This window comes from Cyprinodon variegatus, unplaced genomic scaffold (assembly GCF_000732505.1).
Source record: "Cyprinodon variegatus isolate N-32 unplaced genomic scaffold, C_variegatus-1.0 Scaffold924, whole genome shotgun sequence".
Lineage (NCBI taxonomy): Eukaryota > Metazoa > Chordata > Actinopteri > Cyprinodontiformes > Cyprinodontidae > Cyprinodon > Cyprinodon variegatus.
Window position 1 is genome coordinate 194,469 of NW_015151377.1, and position 22,436 is coordinate 216,904.

The 22,436-nt window shown below is 38.6% G+C and overlaps 1 protein-coding gene across 2 annotated transcripts in view; it reads left to right on the plus strand.

Moving 5' to 3' along the window:
• Nucleotides 1-21,575, plus strand: part of LOC107099964 (collectin-12-like) — a 50,227-nt gene extending 28,652 nt beyond the window's left edge. Inside the window, exons 3-10 of one of the 2 annotated variants that reach the window (XM_015398299.1) lie at nt 3,826-3,948; nt 13,596-13,682; nt 14,332-15,375; nt 16,116-16,676; nt 16,894-17,036; nt 17,124-17,233; nt 17,324-17,466; nt 19,764-21,575. In XM_015398299.1, coding sequence (XP_015253785.1) covers nt 3,826-3,948; nt 13,596-13,682; nt 14,332-15,375; nt 16,116-16,676; nt 16,894-17,036; nt 17,124-17,233; nt 17,324-17,466; nt 19,764-19,783 — 2,231 coding nt within the window. In that variant the 3' untranslated portion in view covers nt 19,784-21,575. Of the gene's footprint in view, nt 1-3,825; nt 3,949-13,595; nt 13,683-14,331; nt 15,376-16,115; nt 16,677-16,893; nt 17,037-17,123; nt 17,234-17,323; nt 17,490-19,763 lie in introns of those variants that run through there. The other variant, XM_015398298.1, reaches the window with a different exon arrangement.
• Nucleotides 21,576-22,436: the final 861 nt, after the last annotated feature.

Consider the following 22,436-nt stretch of genomic DNA (forward strand, 5'->3'; position numbering starts at 1 on the left):
TCTCTCACACAGTTGAGGTATATCTATGATGAATATTACCGGCCTCTCTAATCTTTTGTAAGTGGGTGAACTTGCACTATTGGTGGCTGACTAAATACTTTTTTGCCCCACTGTATATATATATAAACAAACTCTTTGGCTTCTTAAATCATTCCTTCCTAAAAGGAAGATTTTTTTCCCCCCTGAATCTAGTTAAATAATAAATTGCAACTTCCCTGGAAACCTTTATTCATCCTCTTTAGTCTGTGCACCATGAGGCGGAACAGTTTTTTTTTTTTTTTTTCAGCAAAAATCCCTTAGATTGAGACTGAAATACCAGACAAGCACAACAGTGGAAAATCTCCTCCTCTGGAAAGAGTCATAGCCATATTCCTCTCAGAGTGAATTTTCCTCTTACTTTGCTGGAAGTGCCACGGTGTGGAGAACATGGCACACAGTTTCATATCCTGTCTCTGCCAGGTTACATAATGCAAGAAACACTAAATACTGTTGGGATGAACAGCATACGCTTCAAAATATACATATATGTTGGTTAGGGTTTAGTACTACATATTATGAGTTTCAGTATCAGTCAAATTTCTAGTACATATTGATAGAAATTTGTTGGTGTTAATATACGTACATAAAATGTTTTATGCCTGTAATGCGTGTGTCAAAACAAGAAAGAAGTTATAAAAAGTAAAAAAAAAATATATATATATATGAGGTGAAAATTTGCTTTTGATTGGTTGGTTGTGCTTGAAATCAGGTGACTACAAATGTGAAAAACACAAGTTTCCCAACTGTTGTTCACAGACTAATTAACAGAGACTTAACATCACCCCCCACCACCCCACCCCCGATTCTTGACCCAGGACCGGCAGGCGTCTAGCAGCCTGTTTACATGTTGTTATGTCACACTTTTAACAGCATGCGGTTAGGAACAGAGAGGTTCCTCTAATCGAGGATTCCTCTCTGCCCCCCCATCAATTTTCTCAGGACAACAACTGTCTGTGTATGTAGGTCTGGGTCCATAAAGGGATCCCTGGAGAAGGGATCTGACCCTGGTCAGTAGGGATGTTTGTACAGATGTGTGGTTCCAAAACAGAAAGGCTAAACCCCAGTACCTCTCTTGCGGTCCTGCCCAACCTTTCCTAGGAAAAGTTAGCTGAAGTTCTATTACTGCTGCTCATGTGATTCAAATGTACAGACTAAGATTTCTTGCATGTGTGAAGAAGAAAATGTTGAAAAGATTTAATTTTACAGGTGCAGTGAGGCAGTGCACCTGCAAAATGCAGAGTTATTTTTCTGTACATTTTCGAATATGTTTTGCATGAGTTTACAGTAAGGATTATAGTGATATGAAACATACTCAAAGCAATTTACTGCAATTTCATATCTGTGATATTTCAATACATTACTGGGGAATAATAATATTTTGCTACGTAGTTACACTAAGGCCTTGCATTTTTACCGGTGTATTGGGAAAATAATTGACAGTAATTTAAATAAACATAAATTACAAAAAATATTTAAATACATATGTCCATCCATACATCTACTCCCGGTTCATCCATCGGGGTGATGGTGGGCTGGTGCTTATGTCCAGCAGTCTATGGGTCAAAAGGCGGGGTACTCCATGGGGCTGGAATCAAACCCGGGACCTTCTTGCTACAAGGCAACAGTGTTGCAAATTGTGTAGCCACAAATGAACATAGTCACTGTGAATTTACAATCATTGTACTAATACCACTCAAACAACCCCTCAACAAACAACTCAGAGGAGAAGTCAATGTTACGAATCTGCTTTTTCATTAACCAATAAATGTTTTTTTTAAAAATACAGTAAATGTTAAGATATTCAATAAATGCATAAATCCAACTTTGTGATCATGAAACATCTTAAAATGCAGAGGATATGTACAGAAAATGCCGCTTCAACAACGTGTGTCATTCATTTTGTAGGAGCCAATTATTTTTTTCTAATAATTAGTTTTTATTTTTGTGGATAATCTATTAAGTTTATTTATTTTACTTTACTGTATTATATTTGTTTTTAGATTATGTTTTTTGGTTATGTGGTTATGTTTCTTTGTTTAGTTTGGTTGGTTATGAGCAATTTGGGTGAATTATGTTTATAAAAAAGCTGTCAATGGTAGGACCATCATGCATCTGGGTCGGCGTATGTTTTTTTATTTTTTTTACTAGCCTAAGAGAAGCGTGGAGGAATTGTTTTCTGTTTGCTTGATTGCTTAAGGAGCAATAAACTGCTGTAAAGAGGTTAGACATGAGTCTAAATCTCTAATATTAAAATGAGTCCACATAATTGTCATGATTTTCTTAAGAGATCTGATCCATTTGCAGTAAACCAATCAGAGAACCAGAGTAAAAGTTTGAACAGGTTTATTGATAAGGACAGCGGGGGTAGGATTCAGGAAACTCAGTGTGCTGGTGAACCGGAACTGGAAGAGGGAAGGGAAGTATCAACGTTTAGTTCAGGATCTGTGGGAACTTTGAGCGATGACTGGAGAGACAGAGAAAATGGGACTCACATTGGTTGAGAAGACCTCTTCTCCCAGAATCCAGTTAGTGTGGGTTATCTGGAGATAGAGACTCGTTGGAGGGTGGACAGGTTTAGACTTGGTTGGATCCTGAGGAACTATTGAGCGGACTGTCACTTGGGAATCCAGGAGGACTTGAACGGAACTTGTGGTGGTTAATCCCCTGCTCAGTGTGAGACTCAAACAATCGTTCCAGGGGAAGAAGGCCAAACATCCAGCTTGCAGGAAAGCTTCCTGCCGAAAAGGCAAAGACAAAAAACAAGGTTAGGCTCAGCGAAAAAAAACAAAGACTCAGTTAGACTCAGCAATTCTCAGCTTGGCTAGAGTACCCAAAACTGGCAAACACTCTGGCGTTGAGCTAGTGACAGTCCACCGCTCAAATAGTCCTCAGTAATGAGCCAACAGGGCGCCACCTGCTGGTGGAAGGAGAGAACAACCACAAACACAACCCACACAAACTGGTTTCCTAACAATAACGCAGTTTTATGTGAAACTCAAATAGTACAAAGTTGTCTTTAAAAAGCAATAAAAGAACTAGGCTTGTCAAAACTGAGCCTAACTACTAATGCTGCTGTAAATGCTATGATGCCGACAACAAATTAATACGTTTCCTCAAAGGATGCTCTGATGAGCGTCCGTTGTTGTCTGCTTCATGTTCTTGGAAAAACAAGAAGCAAACATGCATATACATTATAAGCTGCATTAAGTTTCCATAAATTGTCTTTTGTTCTGGCCGTTAAACCTAATCTTAAGTTTGTATAAGCCCCTTCACTGACTTATCCAGCTGCCTTCTTGCTTTGCTCGCTGGAAGCAACTTGATTGGTTTAACTGAACTAAAGCAAACATCCTGCTAAATGTTTATCATTGCATTATTTGCTGTGGATGGTTACTAAGAGGTTTCAGTGAACATCTGTAAGATGAATTATCACAAGTTTCTCTGCTGCCTTGCTGTAGGTCAGCTGGCGGTTAGGAATGCTGTCTTGCCGTATGGTTAGCACATGGGTCGTGTTTTCAGTTTCATTGTGAGCTGACTTTTCGGTTCATGACCAAATGTTTTCTGTTCGCTCTTGGCTGACAGAAGGTACAACATGTCCCAGTGTTGACATGTTGAATAAAAAGTAGTTTTAAAAAGAATTCAAAACACCTAGCACATTCTATTTTTCTTGCCTCATTAAGTTTTATTCTACTCTCATATGTTGTTCCAAATACAAATGCTTCCAGTACTGATCCATGATTCACTGCATTCTGCAGATAGATTAGTAACAGATCCTGATTTGTTTTGCAGGAATTGAGGAGGGAAGTGAGTGCACAAAGTGTAAAAATGATTGGGTACTAAGGGCAGCCATCGCTCTCCTCTATGTGCTCTGTGCTCTTCTCACCATCGCCGTGGCTGTCCTTGGATACAAAGGTAAGTTAAAGTAGAAGTTACTCTTTGTATGCAAACTTTACTATTGAATATGACAGACTTTCAACATGGCCTTAAAGGTATAGTGGAGGATGTTCTTTTTCCGAGTGGATCATCAAAATAGAGGGTCCTCCTAATTCTGGTGATATGTTTACGTAAGGCTGTCCTATGTGCTCGTCCCCATTTTCACTTATGGTGGTGATACTGACATAGTGGAAAAATTTAAAATCTTCTGTTGGAAAGTAAGCTTGTATGAGCGATGCAAACAGCAACTTTTAATGCTCTTGCATGTGTTTAATAGTCGTTCCCTCTAGGGAGTGGGTGCATTTTTTTTTTTTTTTTTAGTGGAAAGGGCTGGTATTTTCAAAAAATCCCGAAAATCCGTCACTATACCTTTAAGTTTAAAAAGTGTTAGTGTTCAAAATCACAATTTGAGGCCTTTAAAGGTGTTTAATTAAGGTATAAAATTATTTGGACTTCAATTACATTATGTAAAGTTTCAAATTTAAATTTCCTATTTTAGTTTTCCATCTTCATCACCATGAAGAACTACAATGCCCTAACATCATAACTTCCCTGATAATCGTGACAATATTCTGCTTCTGAAACTTAGCATCCAAACTGTTACCAAAGTGCTGAACAGCATAAAAACGATAAAATAATAAAAACAACACATGTAATACAATATCAGAGGAGAATTCAAACATAAAATGCAGACCAATACAATGTGAGCAGCAGCTTCCAGTGGGTAAAATGCCAAAAAAAAAGACAAAAGATTTTAAAAGACTAAAATGTGCAATATCATGCTCTCTTAAGCCTTTCAAAGTTTATTATAGGCAAATGAATGGTAAAATAATACAGTTTGCACAACAGGGTATTAAGTAATAAGGAAGTATAAGTTGTTTTCTTCCAACCCTTTAGAAAAACACTTGTCTACAAAGTTAAGCCATCTCTTCTGTCTGGCTGCTGCCCATTTCAAGGTGTCATATCACACCTCTTCTGAAGGCCAAGAAATACATAGCTAAAAAAATAAATGGAACACTCAAATAACACATTCTAGATCTGAATGGATGAAATATTCTCATTGCATACATTGTTCTGTACAAAGTTGTTGTTGTTGCTGACAACAAATCCACACAAAAATCATCAATGGAAATAAAATTTATTGACCAATGGAGGTCTGAATGTGAAGTCACACACAAAATTAAAGTGGGCAAACAGACTACAGGCTGATCTCTCTGGATAACTTCTTCATATTTATCACCAGTCTTAAATATAAAATAATCCCAACAGCAGCTGAAAGGCAGTTGGATGCTCATCAACAGCCTATCCTAAGAAATTGCATATCTTCTGCATAGGGAAGCAGTTTCACTCTACAGTAGAAAATTTTTTATAATAGAGGCCCTGGGTACTTTAACCTGGTGTGGAGAGGGCTGTAAGTGCATGCTAAATTTACATTTGTCTATTAACCTTTAAGCAGATATGTAATAATATAAAGATATATAATAATAGAAAAAAATATGACTGAGTAAAGTTCAAAAATAAATTGTAAGTAGCAATATGGTAACGTTTGTTAATAGTGCACTTACTTCCTAACCTGAAATAGACTTTTGTTTTATGTCTGAATAAAAGATGTCTTTGGAGATTAGTTATGACTTGAACACAATGTGCCACACTGGCCTCGCTGTGAGGAATTTCGGTGGTTTCAACCTAAACAATATTGAATAGAGACATACACATTTCAGTGATCCAAAGCAGTGTGAGAATAGGACTGTCCAATTTTACATAACCATGGCCCAAATCAATCACAACAAACCTGTTAAAACATCTTCAGCAAGATTTTCTAAAGTGTTAACTGGTTCATAAGCATTGAAAAGGCTTTTTTAGCCAGTAGAAATATCTTCAATTGAAGATCTAAAAGTCACAATCTAAATCCAACTCTTTGTCTTTTAAGAGTTTTCAGGGTTTTTGTAGGTTTCCAGCTTTAGGGTTGAGTTGGCTTGGAGCCAATGTGATTTTGATGGTTTGCCTCTAACGTGTACCAGATGACCATGTGGGGACTACCATGGCTTAACAACCCAGGGAAGGCTTTTATTACTCTGGAGCAATTTGTTTTCTCGTGAACTACAAGTTGACTCACAAATAACTGCAATTGTCAAAGACAGTTAAACTTTACAGAAAAATATTGTAGGCTGGATTTTGCTCTTTTGTTTTAGTCTATTGTGTGTAGTCTACCTCACCTACTATAATATTAATGTTTGAATACCTTAACCCATTGTAGCCACCAGCTCTGTCATTTAGCGTCTTAACAAGCTCCATTACCTATGGGCTAGTAAGTTAACAAAACCTTCTTCAAGATGTACTTTAGTTTGAGCGTGCAAAAAAATATACTCCAGGCTCAGTCCTCCAAAAACAAGGCCAATAGACATGTCATTTATGGTCATATTAAATCAACCAATCATTGTACTCCATTTAACGCATGAAATTGATGCTGTTTAAATCCCATTTTGGCATCAATACTCAGCTTCAGGCAGACAAAGATTTTGCCTTTAATTTTCAGTCACAAACATAGATGAGAGAGGGATTTAAATTTTAATGAAGGGTTAGTAGGAGATTAAGAAGGTATTTATTCTGATATTTTTAAGAGTAATTACACAGCTTTCACAGTATTTACAGCAAAAACCAAAAATAAAATGATCCAATACATTTTATTTAAAACAGACAACATATATTCCTTAATTTACTATTATTTTATACATTGATTACAACAGTATTGTCAGCTACATAGATTTATGTTTATTATTACTGTAGCATTCTGGTTAATTGATAGTCTGACTCTTTAACTGAGGCTTATTATTCTTTTATTTTAGTGATTGGAGGCAGCATATGAACTCACCGTAAGAGCTATAAGAAAATAATGAATACAATTACCTTTCCTTTTAATCCAATGAACAACCGTTTAAACTTAGCAGATCCTAGATAAACACACAAATTATTCTGAAATAACTATAAAACAAACAAATTAGCTTAGCTATAAATAGTCCAATACAGTCCTAACATTTGCTACCGCCAACACATGTTGCACCCATCAAACAATGATCAAACTCATGCATGTGGAGCATTAACAAAAGTCACATTGTTTCTTAGCCAATAATGTAGTCAGGCGGTTAGCATCCACTTGCTTAAGAGCTTAATTCAGTTCATTTTTAGCTCCAATGAAGTCCGTTCCTTGGTTGCACTTTATGTCGCATATTGCTCCTCTTATGGCAATGAAACATCGGAGTCCATTCAGAAGGCATCAGTTGTCCTGTCGTCTAACATTTCAATGTGGATAGCTCGACAGCAAAGGCAGGTGAAAAGCAAGCTGTATATCTTTTTTACCTTGCATCCTTGTTTGGAGTGAAATGGACCAAAACAGTCCACCCCACAGTAGGTGAAAGGTGGTGATGGATCCACATCCTCAGATGGCAAATCTGCTATATGTTGTTCCTCGGTGAACCTTCTGAGTTTCCGACATGTAACACATTGATGTAAATGCGTTGCCACAGCTCTGTTGATTCCTGGAATCCAGAATCCATTTGATCTAATCTCATTAATAGTTAGACCCTTACCCTGATGCTGCACTTTCTCATGACAATGAGCAAATATTGCCTTAGTGATGTGAGGATTTTTCGGCATAATGACTGGATGCTTTAGTGTGGTATGAAGTGATGCATTTTTCAGTCTTCCTCCCACCATCCTGATCAAGAAAGGCCTCCATCTGAAACGGTTTACACTCTTATACAGTGCTGTGGTTTGTCGAGTTGTCATTCCTATCAAGACGGATAAGACAAGCAACAGCATTTTATTGCCTTTGACCATGAAGAAAACTTTGACAAGCGATCTGAGAAACTTAACTGTTCCTGTGTCTGTGTTTTAGAATCTGAATCCTCTTCACTTCAGGATCTCCAGTCCGTATTTGTGTGCAAACATTTGTAGCTGGAGGAATCTCCTTTTCCTGCAAGAACTGATGTCCTGAAACCAACTCGATGTGAGAATCTCACTTGCACTTGATCCCCTGGATGCATCATCTGCAGGGTTATCTTTGGTTGAGACATATCCCCATTGCTGAGGAGAGGAGCTGAGATGTATTCTCTGTATCTGATTTGAGACAAAGGTGTGAAAACGAGGTGCCTCGTGAATATATTCTGTTAAAACCAAGCTCTTCCTTCAAAGTGTTGCTTGCTGTCGCTGACACAACAGCGGCTACCAGTTCTAGCCGAAATATCGTTGTGACCTTGACTGGAGCCTATCTGGATTTTCTCATGACCAGAGAACAATGAACACTTCCATCTTTGTTCACTTGTCTTAGATATGAACACTGTCCATGATGACATGTACTCACATCAAAAAAATGATGTAGCTCCTTTTCCACAACTCGGCCTAAACCAGGAGGCACATAGCAGCATGGTATGGTGATTTTCTCCAAATTTGTAAGATCCTTCTACCACCACTCCCACACTGGTTGCAGTTCACAGGGGAGGGGATCGTCCCAGCCTATGCCATGTCTACATATTTCCTGAAGCACCCTTTTTCCAGTGAGCAGAAAAGGGGCAATAAATCGCAGCAGTGCAAGCTGAATAGCATCATCCACATTTTCTATACTGGTAACACCATCAGCAACATAAAAGTCCTCCATGATGAATTGTGATACAAAGGAAAATTTAGTCTCATTGTCTTTAGCGAGCTGTCTCAGTCCATAGTTAGAGCATCCTGGCGATGACACCACACCAAAGAAATGCACTTTCATTCTGAATTCCTGTGGCTCTGCATTGTTACTGTCTCTCCACCACAAGAAGCGTAGATAGACTCTGACAGTTTCATAAATATAGAACTGATGGAACATCTTTTCTATGTCACACATCGACGCAATGTGGTGCTGCCGGAATCTGAGAAGCACACTGTTCAGATTATTTAGCAGATCAAGGCCGGACAGAAGTTGGTCATTCAGGCTTGTTCCCTTGTGCTTGACAGAACAGTCAAAAACCACACAGAGTTTATCGGGTTTTTTAGAGTGATAGACTCCGTGGTGGGGAATATACCATCTCTCTCCTTCTTTTCCTTGATCACAAACCTCCTCTGCTTCACCCTTTTGGATAATTTCATCCATAAACTTCATATAGTGCTCTCTGTACTTGTCATCTTTCACTAGCTTTCTTTTGAGGTGACTGAGCCGTACCATAGCTTGTTGCTTATTGTTAGGGAGATAGGGTCTCTTTTTAAAGGGGAGTGGCTTTGTAATGTCCATTACTCTTTCTCCCGATTCCTTCCTTTAACACATCTAGGAAGTGGATGTCATCTTAAGAAACAGTCTTTTCATCATTGTTAGCATCTTTAAAATTAGATTCAAGGACCCTGAGGGCCTCTGCTGGGGTTACAGGAGGAAGCTCTCTGACAAAAACCTTGTGACACATGTTGGTGCTGCTTGGTGAGTCATGATGAGGCAATGAACAGGATTATCTGCCGTGGTGCCAGTGCTCCTGAGCAATTTTAGCCGATCAGCAGACCAACTTCATACTCCAGCTGCGATGGGATTTCATCTGCTATTTTAATTTGATTATTCCAGTGTCATGCCGTGTCACAGGTAGGAATGTGCTATTGATTCACTGGTATGGAGTCCTTGGTGTAAACAGGGGGGAGATTGATGTAGATGTCAGAGCTGTAACCCCTCACTCTCAAATCCAACAGTCTTTGACTATGCATTAATGTGTCCTTTCCTGTCGTTGTTAGCTTCAACCTACAGGATGCGTCTTGACTAGCAAACTGTTCTTTATCAATAAAAACCCTATCACTTGACTATCAAGCAGAGAATAGACAAGTTTTTCCATAACTGGATTACTGATAGAAGAAACCCACACAGGCACGATCATCAAAGTGTTAGTAGATGATTCCTTAGTTATCACACTAAGAGACAATGTCTATGCTGTTTCCTCTGTAGTGCTTATATTTGGGACTGATGCGGGTTTGGCTTTGGTGTAATTATCGTCATGATGAAGTGTAGGATGTCTTCCTTAGCAGTTCTCACATAAAAGTCTATTACATCAATCTTTTGCATTATGGTTATGCATTATGTCTCCAAGCAGCCATAGTAAAGTTTCTTGTCTTTCACATACTTCCGTCGTTCCTCCAGATCTTTTCTTTTGAACTCAGGGCAATGATGAAGTAGATGTTTACTGTTCTGACAGAACATACATGGTGGCTTTAGACTTATTTTCAAATGTCCTTGAGTTTCAGTCTCTGTTACTGCTTGCATGTGATAAACACTAGATTTATATTTCTTTTCCTTCAGATGACGTGAAGGGTTAGCCTCTGATAAATGGAGAGCATTGGAATGAGGCGATAGGATTACACTTCTGGAAAGTGGGAAATTCTTGATTTTCTCTCATGACTTGGGTGACTTTCCGATTCCACTGTGATGCTGTCCAACCCAGTAGCTTTTGAGCAAGTTTCTGATTTTCTTCACAATCATTTAAAATATCAAGACCTTTAATATAAGGCATTGCTTCTAGACATGAGTGTAAAAAGTCAGCAAATTCTCTGAGTCCTTCTGCATCTTTTGGATGGCTCTTTGGCAAGTTTTTTAGTTTTACCCTGAATGCCTTTTGTATAACAAATAGCTGACCATACCTTCTATTGAGACAGTTCCATACATCATTATAAGCTTCATCGTCATTTCTATAAAATATGCCATCAAGTGTCTTTCTAGCTGGGCCTGCAACATATTTTTTCAAATAATGCAGTTTATCACCTGAAGCAATATTCTTTTTATCAATAAGAGATGTGAATGAAGCCTTCCATTCAACAAACTGAATAGGATCACCAGTAAATACAGATGGTTCTGGCATTGGAAACCTGTTCAAAGCTATGCTATCTTGGACAGCTTGAGCCAGATAACTTACATTTGTCCGTGCATGTGACACAGTCTCTCTGACACCAGTAGGCCACTGGAGGAGAGCTGAGGACACAGATTGTTCAGAATACACATGCTGTAGTTCAGAGGTCTCAAACCGGTTCCAGAAAGGGCCGTGTGGCTGCAGGTTTTCTTTCCAACCAAGCAATCGTACACCAGACTTCAGTCATCTCATCAACTGAATGCAATCTGAACATGATGACTTGATGAATGGAGTCTGGTGTGCTATTGCTTGGTTGCAAAGAAAACCTGCAGCCACACGGCCCTTTATGGAACCGGTTCGAGACCCCTGTAAGTTCTCTTGTTCTCCTCTGCTCAGTAGAATGAACACTTGCTTCCTGCATGACTTCCTAAACATAGGTTGTGAACCTAACTCGTGCAGCTCTCATGTCTTTCTCTGCCTTGAATCTTTCCAGTTTGCGTTTTTGAGCCTCAAGTTTGTTCCTCTGTTGCTCCTCTAGCAGTTGAATCTTTTCTTTTTGTTTCTCCTCCTCCAACAACACTACATACTCCACTTCCTTAGCTGCTAGTTCTGGCTCAGCATCTGCTCTTTTTGCAGCTATGACAGAGTAGTAGCTGGAACCTTTACTTGAGTGACGACTTGAAGGTGAAGCTGTGGAGCCGTAGATGGAGCAAGCATAATCTCTGTTAAGAAGCTCGTGTAGAATTTACCTTACTGTTTCACCGTCATATTCTCCATCAATGCCTGATATCCTTTCAAGAACAATTTTTATAATGTCCTTTGTAACTGCCTCACAAGCATCAATGGAGTGAGGTGAGCTCTAATTCCCATATATGTTACCAACACGACTCTTTCCTTCCTCCAGTGTGTCTATAAGAGCTGCATTGTCACTTTTAGGAATGTTTTCCTTTAGTTACTCTCTAGCCTAGGGTTTTACATTGTTCATAAATGTGAGCTAACCCTTTTTTCCTTTTTGTAAGCCTCCTCTGCCTGATATGCAAGCATCTTCTCATTGGATTCCGTACACAACCAGAGCAACGGAGATGCTCTTCTTCATTTGCCTTATCCGTTGTCTGTTCAGAGTCTCTGTCTTCCTGAGGTGTTTTGGTTGATGCTTCCATGTTGTATAGGTGTCACAATCCTTGACCATCACATCAAGTCCCTCGGCAGCTTCCCTTGATCAATGGTGTGGAGGGACTGTAGTCTTGGCTAGTTGATGTTCTGACTCTTAAACATATTCTTTTATTTTAGAACAATCATTGAAGGCATTATATGAACTCACAGTAAGAGCTATAAGAAAATAAGAAATACAATTAGCTTTCCTTTTAATCCAATGAACAACTGTTTAAAATTAGCAGATCGTAGATAAACACACAAATTATTCTGATCTATTAATAAAACAAACAAATTAGCTTAGCTATAAATAGACATGCACATACATGGCTAAAGCTTGCTACCGCTAACACATGTTACACCTATCAAACAATCATCAAACTCAAATCGGACACAATATAACATGAAAAATAATTCAAACAAACCCTGTGCCCTTTAAAGCCAGGTGCTAGTCCCTTTAAAAAACTTCTGAATTGAAAACTACTATGATTGACCTGTTAGTAAGCAAAAAAAAACAAAAAACTGAAGTCTAGAGGTCTCGCTGAGAGACTTTCAAAATAAAGCATAAATTACCTTTATTTCTAAATATAAAGAAAGTGTGAGCTGACTTTGAGGTTGCTTTTTAGAACACCAATTACACACACACACACACACACACACACAAAAAAAACAGTAAATTAACTGATATGTTTAATACATTAAAGGTAATTTACAGTTACATTATTACAAAGAGACTAAAGCAACGCGCTGATCACCCTCTAAACATAATGTTAGTCAAATTTTAATGCATTTTTTTGTTGGATCTGATCCCTTTTGGATCTGATCAAACAATAAATTTACATTGTTTGATTGAAATCACTAATCACTCACTAGTTCAATAAACTAAGACAAACGATATCTGTTTTTTTATTATACTTATATTGCAATAAACTGACAGCAAATGTTTTTAATTGTTATTTTGGAATTAAATGCTTCAGAAGTATGACTATTTGGGTTGTTTTTAAATAATTTTTAAACCTTGTGTTGTGGATTGGTGCTATATAAATAAACTGAACTTTATCTAATTGATAGGGAGAGATTTTAGACGGATAAAGAAAGAAAGACATGTATAGGCGCTAGAGCAGTTGGCCAAGAGTTCTTTCATGCTTTTGTTTTGTTTAACCTTAGGGAATGTTTTTGCTTTGTGTTTTTGTCCCTCCTGGAATGACAACAGTGACAATTTAGAATGTTTTCCACTTGAGTTCATAGACGTCCACCTACTGAGAAAGATTAAAAGACATGAGAGAAAAAATAATTAGACTATAAGGATATGCAACTCCAATAGTCTTTCACATTTATACTCCTGAAGTGGAGTTAATAATAACTTCCTTAACTTTTAGCTTTGGATGAATCCAAAGATTAACGTGTGCCTGGTGACTCCCTCCACGTAGGTAAAAATACAACAGCACCCTCTGCTGGTATAAATGAACTGTCAGCTCTGCAAAAAAAAAAAAAAAAAAAAAAAAACAAGAATATTCTACATTCTACTACTTATTTGATAACTGTTCCAAAGACAGTAGAAATTTTAAAGAATGATTAAATCCACATTATGTGTGTCAGTTTCCATAAAAATGTGTCTTTTTCTAGTTGTTCAGAGGATGGACAATGTCACAGAGGGCATGCAGAATTATGGGGTCAAGATTGATGCTGTGGAAATGGACTTCAAGAAACTAGGTAAGTCTGTGTAGAATTAGGTAGCTTCATCATACACTCATTCAAAGGGAATAATGACTTTTTAAGTTTTTCATTAATAATAATATTAGAGATGGACTAATCATTAAATCAATGTTTGGAATAAGGAAGTTTCCCTAAATCGGTTCAGATCTGTGATTTTAAGTTCTAATGCTGAACATGTTGTGTTTTTCAGGAAAGTTCCCATTTATTTTACCCATTATAGCAATAACCAATTATTTCACCCGGGTATTGCACCAACCAAAGACATATATTGTACTTAAATGCCCTGTTTTTTTTTTTTTTCCTTTTACTAAAAACATCTGACGATAACAGAACTACTTAAGAATGCGTTAGGATAATCAAACTAAATCATTTTCTGTCAGATTCAAATCTAAATCCTTTTTAAAAGTACATGCACCAAATTGTATTTATTTCCTTAGCTACTAAAGCTACAGTCCTCACAATTAAAAAAATCTGTTTGATATTATTGCGTAGTATTGGTGCCAATCCCGGGGTGCCAAATAGCCTTAATCTTGGCACCATTAACATGCAATATCATTTTATCGGTAAAAACAAAAGTGTATTGGCCTGATTAATGCATCTCTAAATGATGCTGTATAGCCTGCTTATGCTGAAGTCTTTTTTACAGATGATCAAGCAGAAGAGAAGTCCCTCAACGCCACCAGTGAAATTAATACCTTCAAATCAGATCTGGAAGCATTGCAAAACCAACTGAACGACATTAGCAGTAAATCATCAAACAACAGAGACATATTAGAAGAACTGCTGGTCTCAGGAGACAACATGAAGAATGGCCATCTCTCGCTTCAAAGTTTTCTGGCTGGCAACGCAGACTCACTGCGAGGGATCAACCAGTCCTTGGCTTCCTACAGTGGAATGATTGATGACCTGCAGGCAGACACTGCGCGGCTCCAGTCTGAGCTCCAGGACCAGGTCAAAGTGCAAAGTGAGGCTCAAGTTAGCATCAGTTTTCTTAATATCACCCAAGGCCAGCAGCAGAACTTGCTCAGCACGCTGCAGAAGACAGTTGAAGATGTTAGCCAGGCAGTACAGAAGCTAAAGAATGACTATCAGATTCTGCAGCAAACAGCCAATCGAACGCGTTCAGACTCACAGTGGTTGAAAGAAAAACTCCAGAATCTTCAGGTTCTTGCTGCAAATAATTCTGCTCTGGCCACATCCAATGGAGATACACTAAATGATTTGAGAGCCCAGCTGAATGATTTGGCCAGTCAAATACAAAACACCTCAGCCATTGCAGAGACCCATGACCAAGGCTTACGTGAGCTAATGGACCGACAGAGAGATAACGATAATGTCACCTCATCAAAGTTTGAGGAGATGGAAGCACGATTGGAAAGGCATGAAAGCAACATGGACCGCGTTACAGGAAACATGAGCTTTGCAACACAAATTTTAGGTGTCATCAGCTCTGATCTGACTGGCTTGAGATCGTGCGCTGAAACAGTAATGAGACATACCGACCTGTTAGCAGGACTGAATACCACTATGGAAGATGTCAAGGCCAACAGCAAAGACCTGCGCACGAAGCAGGAGGAGCTTGCAAGCAGGTTGGACCAAGAAGTGATCAACCTGTCTATGGTGATGGAGGAGATGAAGCTGGTAGACAAACAGCACTCACAGCTGATTACCAACTTCACAATCCTGCAGGGTAAGTAGAAACAGTATTATTTGTGAGCATGTTGGATATATGTTACTGAAAAAATAATTATGAGTTCAGTACAGGTGATAAACATTTATCTTTGCTATCATTAAGTTATGATATTAAAGTTATGAGATTAACATTTAAAAAACATCAAACCTTTTAAAGGAACTCTGGTAGTTTTCTGGGGCCATAGTTATTCTTATGTGTTTCCACGGCCACAGAGTAAAGGCAAAACATTCAGCATAGAAATGTATCCCCTGAAAAACAGTTCCTACTTTCTTTTAAATTAGATGGATATCTGTCTATAGCCATCTGCTGTAAAAGGAAAGTCCCTCCTGTTAAAATAATTTATCAATATTTTATCCCATCTGGATCCCCCCAGGAGAGAAGTTTTGTACTCCTCTGACTCATACTTTCTCTAAACTTAAAGTGGAACCGCTTTGACAGAATCCTTGGATTTAGGTACATTTCTAAATTACTCTCAGTCACTGACAGAGCTCGACTTTGCTGCAATGGGAGTAAATACTTTCTTGATTGCTGTGTTTGGAAACTAGCTGGGGAAACATTCACAAAGAACATTCTTTAGGGTAAATGATTGTTGCTGGAAGTGGATTTCTTGTACAAAATCTGCTTTACCTCTTAGTAGTAGCACACCTGTTTCAATAGACACAATAGAATAAATATATGTATTTCAATGTTAAGATCCAAAGAATCCTAATGCTAACAAGCACATTTTATTGGTTTAGGTCCACCAGGTCCAAAAGGCTCCAGGGGTGATACAGGTCCCCAAGGCCCAATGGGTCAGACAGGGAAAAAAGGTGATAAAGGAGACAAAGGAATGCCAGGCCAGGCGGGGCCAAAGGGAGACAGAGGTGCTATTGGACCACCAGGAGGGACTGGTCCAAAAGGTTTACCTGGAGCTCGTGGGCTTCCAGGACCTAAAGGATCAAGAGGGATTGGAGGTAGACCTGGAACCCCTGGTGAGAAAGGCGACCCTGGAGCTAATGGATTTCCTGGGTTGGATGGAAAATCTGGATTGCCAGGACCACAAGGACCCCAGGGACCTAGAGGAGAAGCAGGACCTCCAGGGATAGAGGGGCCTCGTGGGCACGTTGGTCCAATAGGCCCTGCTGGTCCCCCGGGCCCTCCAGGTCTCCCTGGACCGCCTGTCATTATCAAACCTTCCAGTGCCCCCCATGTTGTCGAAGCTCCTATACCAAGTTTAGCTCCAGTAACAACAGAAAAATCGAGAACCTCTGCATCAAGACAAGAACAACCTCCAGCTGCTGTTTCCACTCCCACACCTGGTGAGTTCAACTTTACACACCAACAATATGAAACCTATCTTTCAGCACTGTGAAATGGAAAACTTGTATCTCTTAAAGAATTTAACATTTCATATAATCAAAAATACTGGAGATGATTATTACAACAAAACATTGGTAAATGTAATGGCAAGAATTTTTACCCTGACAAAAACTGTTTGTATCTACACTTGTAAAAATGAATATTTATTTCTTCCAGGTTGTCCTCCGGAATTCCGAGGGTTTGGGAACAGCTGCTATTACTTCTCTTCTAGTTCCCAAAGACTTAACTTTAATGAAGCAAGCAAGTTCTGTAAAAACATGTCCTCCCATTTGCTCATCATCAATGACAATGAAGAGCAGGTGAATATACCAATACATTCAGATAATCAGACCAGTTATTTCACGTTATTGTTTAAATTATTTATCTCTCTTGTGCTTTTTGTCCAGCAATTTATAAAAAATTCAGTCTTAAACAAGGGATATTTCTGGTTGGGTCTTACTGACAAGGAGGAGGAAAATGTCTGGAAGTGGGTGGATGGAACCATACCAGTGTTTACGTGAGTTGGGTGGTTTTTTTTTTTCACTTCTTATTTTAATTTCTCTTTGCATAAATAAATTTAACCAATTTGCCTTTTTATTACCACCAGAAACTGGAAACCTGGTCAGCCAGATAACTGGACTCATGGTCATGTAAATGGTGAAGATTGTGCAGGTCTTATCCAACATGCTAAATGGAACGATTTCTACTGCACAGACCGCATAGGATTCATCTGTGAACGGACTTCTGAGTGTGAGTACCTTCTTAAAATCTGAGCATTTGGAAATTGAAACTAAACTGTTTCAAAAATATTACATGTTTGTTTTCTTTTGCTTTTTTTCCATCTTCAGCAGACATAATTTAAACGTTTAAAGGGGTAATAGAATGCAAAACCATGTTTAGATTGTCATAGATGAATAACGATAGTTCAGTGGGTGAAATGGATGTACAGAGAAGTTCAAACCCCATCGACACCTCCTTTCTCTACAAATCTCACAATTCTAAACTTCCACCATAAAACGGGCCAATTCAAACGAAGCCCTGAGTTGATGTAAACTCTGGGATGTTGTCTTATTTGGTTCTGGCCTGTACTTTTGTCATGCCCTGGAGGGGCGGGGATGAACGGTTGACTGCTTGGCCGCTGACTGGACTGGACCTCAGCAGAGAGCCATGAGCTGCCCATACTCAGCTGGAGGAAGGGGCTGGGGGCCGGTAAGGCAGGCGGGGGGATGCATGGGTCAGCCTGCGTCCTGGCCTCCGTCAACAAGCGGGTTCAGGCACTCTGTCCCCCACTGGCTCCCTGCACCGGACCAGCACCAGAGCTCACGGCTCGGTCCTGCTGTACTGTAGTAGACCAAATCCTGGACGATTTTGAAATTCCTCCCGGAAATTTTTTTAGGTATGAAAAGTAGGAAATGTCCGGGAAAAAGGGGACGTCTGGTCACCCTACCATATCAACAATTTTGATGTTTCAGTGTGTGAGTTCTTGTTGCTATGATGCATCTTTGCTCAGCATCTTTGCTCGTTCTAAACCAACCAATCAGCGCACGGCTCATCTAAATATTCATGAGCATACCATAAAAGGAAGAAAACCTCTTGTTTCATTCTAGGGCTTTTAACCAGGCTTGCATTAGGGCGCATAGAACAGCAAATAGACCATTTTCAGCCCAACCAATGGTACACACCCTATTCAAAGACCTTAAGGACCAGCACCAAATGCCCTATATAATGATTCTATGACCCCTTTAATCAAGACTGTACTTGTACGTAGGTCTTTTAGTTAGATAGTTAGAGTTGCTCAGGTTATCCTGAGTTATCTCTATAGTTATGCTGCTATAGGGTTAGACTGCTGGAGGACATAGGGACCCCTTTTTCACCATTTTCTATTCTCCCACTCTGTAGAATTTCTTAGTACAATCTCTAACACTATGCTCTCTCTGCTTTTTCTCATAGTAGCTTTTTTATTGCATGTTCCTATTTGGCTGTGACACCATCCTGGAGAGAAATATCAGCTGTGCTGCTCTCATCAACACCCTTGTTTATAGATGTTCGAGATCTGCCTGTTTTTACAGTGTAGTCCTGTTTCCCTAACTTTGACTGGCTGGATGTGCTCTCTTCATTCTTTGACATGGGAGCTGGCCGGAGCTTGTCTGCCCTGCTATGTGTTTCCTGGAGGGGCTGCCAGTGGAGCTGGTTTAGAGTTGCCTTTGTATATCTGCTTCTTTCTATATGTCTGTCTCTGTCTCCTTAAACCCCAGTCTGCATCAGCAAATGGCCGCTCACACAGAGCCTGGTTTCTTCTTGTTAAAAGAGAGTTTTTCCTCACAACTGTCGCTACAAGCATGCTAAGTGTGAGAGATTGCCTTTGAGGCCGTAAGTCAATGCAATCAACTGGTTTTCCTTAGATAGAAAACTTTGAATCAATTTGACTGTATGATCTGGTTGAATTGTAAAGTGCCTTTGAGATGACGTGTTGTGAATTGGAGTGTGCTTCATAAATAAACTGAATTGAATTGAATTGAAAAAATTCTGGCTTTGGATGTAAAATCTTGTTTCGAATGTTCTCTTTAAGGGATTGCCAAAGCAAGCCACTCGTGTCCATGTGACCCCGTTGTTTACATTTTTTTTTGTGTTACACCAGCTGCCTTCGTGTTCTCTTTCATTTCTCCTTGGTCTTCCTCTAGGCCTCCTGCCTGGGAGTTCCAGCCTTAAAATCTTTCTATTGACATACTCTTTATATACTTTGTAAATGTCTAAACCATCTCAGTCTGGCCCCTCTGGCTTTGTGTCCAAAACAACAACTGATGCTTTGACCTAAACAAATCTGTTGTAGCACTGGCTGTATGTACAGTATAGTGCAATTATCTGACCATAACTTGAATTTTCTTCCCCAGTCTCAAGACTTTCTAAGAGGCTCTCTTTGTTTCTCCTCCTATATTTATCTTCTTCCATTGTCCTATCATTTCTATCTAGGTTTTATTCCTCTGCTGAGGGCAAAGCAAAAAACATTAAGAAACATATTAATTACATGTTGTGTTCTGTCTTCATAGTGGTGGTTCCAGTTTTATAGTGTCCATCTAAGACTTCCTCTGTGCAAGGAGCTGGAGCTGAAGGATCTGCAAGACTTAAAGACTGAAAACTCAAGCTGGCTCATACAGGCATCACGGACACTGGCAGATATTTCTAAATAGTACAACTTGGTACCCATTAGTCTTTTGAGTTACTTTAAATCATGTGGTACCCAATGCAGAACAAAGCTATTCTACTACTGTACCGACTGGGATTTGGTACGGAAGTATCAAGAGATTGTAGTTATGTCTGTAGGCTGTAATATTTTGTATTTGGTGCAGCCAGTTCTGTTCATGTATATCTGTAAATAGTATTTGAGAAAAGACAGCATTGTTTAATATTTCATACTTTGTTTCTTCTGTACAATATTAGCAGATTTTTTACTTGGTAATCATTTATAAAAAATAAGTGATGTTTTTTTTTTTCAGAATTTGAGGTTAAAAAGGTTCAAACAGATTGTATTTCATAAAATATTTCTTATATTCTGATCTTTTATAAGATATGGGATTCTCTAAACTTCTACAACAATGCAAGGCAAACACATTAACTAACTAAACGACGACAGTATCATATGAGAGAAAAAAGTAAAGTCTGGGTAGATATGACCTGTCCAAGACGAATATGTTCCAACAACAGATAATCTATGTAGCAATTCTGTTCTTTAAGGGCAGACAATATTAGTTAGAATTAGGTAGGTAATTTCATATGTAGCAGAACATGATTATTCCAAAATACAATATTGTAGGTGAAAAAAGTATTTTTATTTTCATACACAACTGTTTTAAAGCTGCCTATGTTTTTTCTTGTATTACTTAATCTGTCATCTATTTTAATGCCTGAAATCCCTTCCTTTATTTCACAAAGCTAAAAATGAACAACCAAGACACCTGAGACAATAAAAGCATAAAGATGTGTGAAGTTATTGATTTTTGCTCCTGTATGATTTATAAATAATAAAATAGGCAGACTTTTCCCCACAACCTAATTTGGACAGTTCAACTTTGTTACTTGAGGTAGCTTAGAATTCTGTTGTCATATCTCTTAGATTTCAAGCTTATTCATTTATTTTTCCATTCATTGTCTTTACTATAATGGGTCAATTCTGATTATCTCAGGACAATTTAGTTTGACTGAGACATCTTAGATTCATGGATTTTGACTTTTGAAGGAAGCTGAAGTACCTTCAGATGTTTAATGAGAGATTTTATGGATAAAGCCATTTTCTGCTAGAAACTCAGTCTTTTACAAAAATAGTAGCCTTAAGGGGAACTAACATGTTGCTGAAGTCTTGAGAGCCATACCATGTTAACTTTAAGAGAAAATCAGCTGTGAACTACTTTAGCTTAGATGGAAAACTTTCTTGTTTATTGTATATCAGTAAACCTTTGTCCTACCAGTGTAGCCTAAGAAATTTGTGATGAAATAGGCTAAATTTAGGCGCATACATGATGTCCTAAGTAGGAGCATAAAGCATCTGTGATCATATGGAGCTGAAATGGCAGGAGTGGTAGCCATTCTGAAGGAAGCAGCATTATCTTAATAGAAGACATTGACAAGACTATTGAATTTTTTTCCACCATTTGATCACTGAAGATCTTCAGCAACACATTTGCTATTGTGGTCTACCTTTTTCATCTTCATAAACATCCTTTGAGGTCTTTATTTAATACATAATGTGAAGCTTTTGCCGCACTCCCACAGACTGCCACTCTGGGTCCCTGAGCAAGACGCTTAACCCCCACACTGCACCCCGGGAGCCGCACAATAAAAGCCCACTGCTCCCCAAGGAGATGCATTAAATGCAGAGTTAATTTTGTTGATTTTTACTTGTGACAGTGTAATGACAATAAAGTTAAATTGTATTCTAATCTGTTCTAGCTTCTGCCTTTTAGAGTAGGCACCATTAAAGAAGTACTTAAAGGACTGCTAACAATGCAAAAAGAAAAAATCTGTCTTTTCTAATGTGTTGTCTCATAAGTCCTGCAATGGAATGTGCGAGGTAACTTGTTTTTGAGAATATAGATGTTACACAGACAATAAAGTACTCTGACAGCATGGTGGAAAGTTAAAGGAATCGCCAAAATGTCATTAAGATTTAGTGAGAATATTCCAATATGGCACAGCCCTGACTTTCAAGCACTAAATAAACCACTCTACTATTCAACATTGGCAAAAAGGGATCACTCCCCCTCTTACATCTATTTCAGAGTAATGAATTTATAGATTTCAGTGATTTGGTCCAGATGTTTGGAGTAAGGACAGAAGAGCTTCTCCATTATATCAACAACTAAAACACATAGGTAAATTCAAAACAGACTTTGTTAGCAATTCATTAGAACCACCCAAATTATGAGATTAATTAATATAAATTACTGTTATTATGCAAACTGTATAGATTAATATGCACCTCAGACATAACATCAGCAGTTTCAGAACAAGACATGGGAAACTGTTCTGGCCTTTTCTTCCAACTCAGACCTTTAGATCAAAATCGATAAGATATTTTTTGCCCGCGTAACTGACTTACAACTTATATGGTATATAAGAATTCACAGAAACCACATTGCTCAAATAAATGCTTAAGGTAGCAATTTTGCTGATTCTGACACACAAAATGCACACCATATGTCTCAAACAGCATCAGCAATACTTTA